The sequence below is a fragment of the Pollicipes pollicipes genome, unplaced genomic scaffold (genome assembly GCF_011947565.3).
Source record: "Pollicipes pollicipes isolate AB1234 unplaced genomic scaffold, Ppol_2.1 Scaffold_5724;HRSCAF=6776_pilon_pilon_pilon, whole genome shotgun sequence".
Lineage (NCBI taxonomy): Eukaryota > Metazoa > Arthropoda > Thecostraca > Pollicipedomorpha > Pollicipedidae > Pollicipes > Pollicipes pollicipes.
Genome location: NW_023596746.1, coordinates 6,167,195 through 6,174,541, shown reverse-complemented (window position 1 = coordinate 6,174,541; position 7,347 = coordinate 6,167,195). Strand labels below are relative to the sequence as shown.

General features: G+C 53.7%; 1 protein-coding gene across 1 annotated transcript; it reads right to left on the bottom strand.

Annotated features, from left to right (window-relative positions):
• Positions 1-1,683: 1,683 nt before the first annotated feature.
• Positions 1,684-3,401, bottom strand: LOC119103788 (alpha-amylase 4N). Its single transcript, XM_037227443.1, has one exon. It carries the CDS (start codon positions 3,318-3,320, stop codon positions 1,821-1,823), a length of 1,500 nt encoding a protein of 499 aa, XP_037083338.1. The 5' UTR covers positions 3,321-3,401; the 3' UTR covers positions 1,684-1,820.
• Positions 3,402-7,347: the final 3,946 nt, after the last annotated feature.

Genomic DNA, 7,347 nt, shown 5'->3' with positions numbered 1-7,347 from the left:
TAGCGCTGAAGATCGGTCATGTGTGGTTTTGGGATCTGCAAAAATGGAATAATTGAGGTCTGGAAAGCATACAATCAGTCCATACGTGAAGTGTTCCTGCGGGGCTCGGTACGATTAGCTGTGAGCTCACCAGAGCAACACGCAACCATGGACTGCCTGTGGCCGATGAATGCTGTTTTCTCGTTGATTGCGAGCGATCTGAGGAATGCGTCATTGTAGGAGCTCTCCAGAGCGTGGGAATGAAAAATGAGAGAAGGGTGAAGAATGAGTTTAAATCCCAGATCCGCACTAGCCAATGATTCAAATGATTCAAATCCGCACCAGCGCTAAAACGTTTGGCATTTCTTTTTATGGATCTCAGCTTTTCGAGCTGTTGCCATTATACCCGAGGTGGTGCCTGAGACCTCCGTTAGAAGTTCAAGTCACTGGTTGGTCGCATCGATGGTGTCGCCAACAATATCGATTACCCGTAGGCTGCATTTTGAGTCATAAGACATGTTGCGAATCAGGCGCATTATGTCACCAGGAGAATCTCCTGATGTTCAGGTGTGGCCGAACATGTTTGCTTTTCTGTGTGACTGGCCAAGGTCGTAACCAAGACGTGCTCACGTGTATCAGTGGTGGCGATTGTGGTTCAGTCCCGCGTACTTTACCCGCCGCCTGGCAATTTCATAGGGGTCTATGAGCTGACGATGCCTGCTAGACAACGTTTCCCACGTGATTATTCGTTAAGTTCGTAGGTATATAACCAGGAGTCGTCCACTGGGCGCCGACTTTAGATGCCCCTGGTTCGAGGTTCACTGCGCTCAGTTGGCGACTGTGGCCTTGTGTATCAAGACTGTTGCTGTTTCTGAAGGCGGCACTGTCGCGTCGTCCGTTTCCATCTCTGACCTCAGTCCCGCCCTCAGATAAACGCACCCTCCCTGTTTATGGAGAGCATGAGCAATGACTTACAGCGCCCTTCGTCTTCTCTGCTAGACGGGGGCCAAGCGGTCATTCAAACGCGAAAAACATTAATTAAGCATACAGTTGCACGGGTCCTTCTTTCTTGTTCTTCGAAGGAAAAGTCCTTCGAAAACCAAGAAACTGGGCATGCCCATCACAGGGACGGCATGTCACGACAGCCTGCGGCGTTGCCAAAAGACCACGAACGCCACGTCTCCCAAGCGTGAGATTGGCGGCAGGGCATGGTCTGTGACATGGCCAGGAGGCGTTGCGAGTCTCTGAAGCGTGGCCTGGTGCTGACCTGAACGCCACAGCTCGAGAAGGCCATGGTCCCGCGGTGCCGCAATGAAGATAGACGCTCCGTCTATTGGCATGTCCAGCGCCTACTCAGATCCACCTGCAATCCCCCAGCTGATCGGTTTTGTGCTTGCTAGTTTTCGAAGTGTTTCCATGGCAGAGTAGGCTATGCTGTCTATAATAAATCAAGCTCGTGCGATTTGCTGCTTCCAACATCTCTCGCTCGATGTGCGGGGCGCCTTTCTTTGCCCCGGCGGGTGTATTTTACGGAGTGGCCGGACACTGTCTTAGAATGATGGTCTCAATCCCAATAAATGTCTCAGATCCACCCCTCGTACCGATCGTGTCTATGTGTCTGCAGTTTGAATTCACGGTAGCCGTGGGGTTTCCGCACGTCATGCCTCCCCCGCGGAAGAGAAGCTAATGCCGCTATCCAACACGTCAAGGCGTTTATTCGGATTACGACTACATTCATACGCTGTGGGCTGCGAGACGCTGCACCCGGTCGGCTGCGGACAGAGCAGCTCGATCCCCAGCGTGTCCCCCGCGACGGGGACGCGAACGCGGCCCACGCCGGCTCAGAGCTTAGCGTTCACATGGATGGCCACCATAGGGTCCTCGTCGCCGCCGCCGATGCTGATGTTGGCCTTGCCGTCGCAGCCGACGGTGATGGTCTTGCCGGTGCAGCCGCTGCCGTCCTTGTTGCCGGAGATGACGTCGCAGTAGGAGCCGGCCGGCAGCGAGGTCTGCAGCGACTGGTTCATGTCCGAGCCCTGGTTGTTGATGGCGATGAAGGCCTTGCCCTTGCGTGCGAACGCGATCTGCTGGTCGCTGTTGCTCCACCAGTCGGAGACGCCGGCGCCGACGGCCGCGTCCCGGAAGGCGACCATGTTGTAGATCTGACGCCAGCGGTGCTCGCACACCCAGCCGCCACCGCACGTGCCGTCGGCGTTGATGGTCGGGCCGACGATGTTGCCGTTGCCGTCGGAGGGCGGGCCCTGGTCGTGCGAGTCGAACGCGTAGCTGCTCATGATGCGCGGGAAGGCGTACGGCTGCGCCATGACGAACGCCTGCGCCATCTTATAGAGGCGCGACTCTTTGTAGGTGATGACGGTGCCGCCGGCGTCGCGCTGGTTGTCGTGGTTGTCGACGAACACCAGCGCCTGGTTGTCGGGCAGCATGCCCCAGCCGGTGCCCCAGTTGCTGGTGGCCGCCAGCTTGTCGCGGCGCCGGAAGATGCGGTTGATGTGGTCGCAGTGGTGGAACTCGGTGACGCGGCCCAGGCCGGTGTAGTCGGTGTTCTTGATCGGCTCGCCGCCGTGGTCGATCACCTCCATGACAATGAACGGCCGGCCGTCGTTCACCGACAGATCGAAGCGGTGCTTGGGGTCGGCGCTGACGCGCAGGCTGCTGAAGATCGCCTGCAGGTCGCCTGGCCACATGTGCTTGGCGGCGTCCATCCGGAAGCCCGCCACGCCCAGGGAGAGCAGGTGGTTGAGGTACTCGCGGATCTTACCGCGCACGTAGTCGGTGCCCTGGTTGAGGTCGCGCAGCCCGCTCAGTCGGCAGTTGCGCACCTGGTTGGCGTCCTGGTAGTTGTCGATGTTGCCGTCGGGGCTGTGGCAATTGTTGTCGTTGAAGTCGTTGTGCCCGTACGGCACGCCCGGGTACTGCTCGCCGTTGGTGTCGTAGTGCGAGCCGCCGGTGCCGCTGCCGCTGCCGCCGCCCGTCATGTGGTTGACCACCACGTCCACGTAGATGCGCACGCCGACGGCGTTGCAGCGCGCTACCATGTCGCGCATCTCGTCCTCGCTGCCGGAGCGCGACACCAGCTGGTAGGAGACGGGCTGGTAGCGCTCCCACCAAGGTCGGCCGCCGCCTATGATGCACTCATGCGGCGGCGAGATCTGCACGCCGGCGTAGCCCTTGGGACCGAGGAAGCGCTCGCACTCGTCGGCAATGTCGCTGAACTTCCATTCGAACAGGTGTACCATCGCCTGGCGGTCGGGGTCGTTGTGCGGGTCGTACTGCGCGCGCGCCGCCGCCAGCAGGCCCAGGAGCAACGCGAGAGGCGACATGGTGGCGCTGTGCTGCGCGGCCCCGCACTCGCGCCGCTTTTATGGGGCGCGGCGCGCCGCCCACCGCCGCGCCCCGCCCATCGCCGCGCCCGCCGGTTCCCACGCGCCGGGGCGGGACTGCTGATAGGCACCGGCCGGACGTTTGCGTCCCGCGAACGCGCGTGGCTGGGGGTGCGGCAGCTTCCCGGGCACTGGTAAACGGCGGATGCTGGCCGGCCACCGTGGCGGCCGGGTGCTGCCAACTCTGGAGGCGCTCGGTCGATTGGCACCGATCCCGGGGTGCTGCGCGCTCGCGCTGCGTCGTCGGCCGGCTCGCCGCGCCGCACGCTGCGCAGTACGAGCCTGGGACAAGGGGCGGCACGGACTAACGTGTTACAGGCACGGACTAACGTGTTACAGGCACGGACTAACGTGTCACAGGCACGGACTAACGTGTTACGGGCACGGACTAACGTGTTACAGGCACGGACTAACGTGTCACAGGCACGGACTAACGTGTCACAGGCACGGATAAACGTGTTACGGGCACGGACTAACGTGTTACGGGCACGGACTAAACGTGTTACGGACACGGACTAACGTGTCACAGGCACGGACTAACGTGTTACAGGCACGGACTAACGTGTCACAGGCACGGATAAACGTGTTACGGGCACGGACTAACGTGTCACAGGCACGGACTAACGTGTTACAGGCACGGACTAACGTGTCACAGGCACGGACTAACGTGTCACAGGCACGGATAAACGTGTTACGGGCACGGACTAACGTGTTACGGGCACGGACTAACGTGTCACAGGCGCGGATAAACGCGTTACGGGCACGGACTAACGTGTTACAGGCACGGACTAACGTGTCACAGGCACGGACTAACGTGTTACGGGCACGGACTAACGTGTTACAGGCACGGACTAACGTGTCACAGGCACGGGCTTACGTGTCACAGGCACGGATAAACGCGTTACAGGCACGGACTAACGTGTTACAGGCACGGGCTAACGTGTCACAGGCACGGATAAACGCGTTACAGGCGAGTAAAACACTGGAGCACCACTCTCGAGGTTGCCGGGCGCCCGAGGACGCCCGTTACAGGCTGTAGAAGTGCGGATTTCTGCGAGACCCATTGGACAATATTTAGTTGTTTCTAGTGTCCGCGCCTTTCATTTTGTGCCGGCTTTCGGTGTGATCTACTTGCAGAAGAGTTGACAAAGTTCACACAGTGCGATAAGATTGGCAGCAACCTTATTCCGAGTAATGTAATCGACCATTGTGTGGTTGATTTAGTTGTTTTCAGTTACTGTAGGTAGCCTAGATCCCGTGTTTAGTTAGTTTCATGTAGTTTTCAAGGCCCGTGAGGCATCGGTAAGAACTCCATTATGTGCGCGCCGTAAACAGACAGTTGATTCTTTTCGCTCAAATAATCGCCAAGTCGCTTGGTTATCGTCTTGGTAGCCCTGTCAGGCTGGAAGTGGTCATCACTTGCCGGTAATGGGTTGATGCAGCACTGGTGCTGTCAGCGACAGTTTGTCAATGTCAAAATACAGCATAAACAGTTAGGAGCGGCATTCACAACTGAAACCCTTTGTGAAGGGTTTTTGCTTTCATACCAGCAGGACAGTCTCGCGCGAAGTGGGACGAGCGAGGGTGTCACAGTTGTTGAACTTGTCTGCTGTTGCAATGAAGATGAAGAATTTATTTTCTATCTATCTGTCTATCTAGCTATGTATCGTCTGTAATCAATGATGCTGGTTATTCTCCAAGAAATAAGGCCATTAGTGCTGTCTTATCAATGTCAGTAATGTTCCTCGCAAATGCACTGAACAAGTTACGTAAGGTGAAGAATTTGTTTGCATTTTTGACATTCGAAGAATTTGAAGAATGTTGTAATGAAGATGGAGGGTGCAAGTTTTCACAATGGGGGCCAAGCAATCGAGAACAACTAAAAGAATCACTTCAACCGAGTTGTGTGCGCCACGTGCGCGCTAAATGCTTTGGGTGCTGTCAAACAACATCGCATATTCTCAATCTTGCTTTTACGTGCGTTTACCTGAAAGTGTTTCTGTCAATGTTAGTTAGGTATCTATTAACCATCGCCGTAATGCGCCGTTTTTTCATGGCGCATACCGATCGGTGATTTATTACCAAAACATTACCGGCCGACTTCACTTTTTCGAGCATCATCATTTTCAACAGCGCAAGGAAGTAGTACCCATCAAAGAGTCCTGACCTCTCAAGGTTATCCTTTAAGGTAAAATACAGGCTCAAACTCCAAGCCACCAGACAATTTCTGGGCGATTTCAGATATCCATATCTAAAAAAATACCGGCTAAATTCAACTTTTATGTTTAGTTTCCCGTCCACGCACGGGCGGGCGGGCGGTTGGATTCCCTCCTCTCGGCTGGGGGTCAATTTGACATCCTGAGGTCTCAGGAACTAAGAGAGCTAGAGACATAACATTCACAGGGTGTGTTGGCCTGTACATGAACCAACTTAGGTCAAAGGTTGAGGTTACTAGGTCATGACCTTCGGGTCAAATAAGGTCAAACAAGGTCAAATTCCAAGTCGGTGCACCTAGTGCACCAAAGTGCACCTAGAACCTACCCAACTGCTCCAAAGAAAAAAAAAACATTATCATTCAAAGTCAGTGGCCTTGTTCAACCTTTTAAGGACATGGTGACAAAAATAATACATGACTGCTTTAAGTTTTGCATTTGAATAAACGACAGAGATGACGATTCCAAGGATGTTCCTAAATAGCAAATGTTGATCTGGATCATTTTAGGTTAGTGACCTATTATGACATTGAAGATTTTCATAGAACATGAATGATGCGGTTCCTATCATCGATCAATTCGAAATAAGCGCCTCAAACTACCTCATACAGCTGACTGGAGTAACAAGCAGGTTGGTTTAGACATCAGTCTTACTTTCATGCCTCACCCTAGGCCCATGAAACTCGTTCGTGCAATTGTTGTGTTGCCTAAGAAAGTGCCACAGAGCTGAATGGCTTCGTCCAGCACTCCGTTGTTGCATCAGATTGAACGATTCCCTAGAAATTGACTTTGCTGAATCCATGGCTAACTTTGACCTGTCGTAGGTCAGTGACCTTTCAAGGTACATCTGAATTTTTTATACCAAATGATCCACTATTCAATGGTCTAGTTATTCAAAATTTGGCGCCGCTACGCCGTGCCGTTCGGGAACCATTACGGAAAACCTTTCGGGTGGCAAAGTGACCCCCACCCGAGCGCGTAATGTGCGTGCATTTGATCATGAAAGGTGACATTTGAAAACTCGAGATTTTTACGGACGTTGTCTGTTGCTGTGGTGAATGTTATGATGCTTGAAAATTGGAAACTGGCCGGTAATTATTTGATAATATGGAGTTATCCGTCCTGTAAGTCCGACTTAGACCTTGAAAGGTGACATTGAGAGGTCGAACGTTTTGGCAGAAGCTAGTTCATGCGTTAGTGAATATTCTGATGCTTGAAACATTGAAATCGTCCGGTAATTTTTTGGCGATGTGGAGTTCCTTGCTCTGTGAGCCTGAATTCCACTTAGAAAAGTGGTCTTGATTTTACAGGACTGTTTCGTCTTCGGTCGCTTTCATTGTTCAGTTAAACTATAGGCATTTGATCCTTCCCCACGAATGCAATCGTTTATGAATTACCTTGATGTATAGGTGCACCGTCGCCATCTTGTTCGGACTTTCTTTCCCATTGCCATCCCGCCGACTGAGCAGGGTGATCACTCAATCGTATCAGCACTAATAACTTGTAAAGCGCTACTACTGGGACGCCGCGTGGTGGCGCCACCGGCGTCCTGCGGAGTCACACTCCTGTGTGGGATGGCTGCGAGCTGTCGGACTTCACATTTAGATCGCGTGCACTTAAACGTTGTTCATTATTTGTGTTTTATCGTGTCATTGCCGTACCATAGTGGGCCATTCTGTACGCTTCCTCTAACAAGTTCGTTTCCCTACCTCTGAGTCCACTAAATCTGCCTCCTCTCAATTGTTAGCAGAACG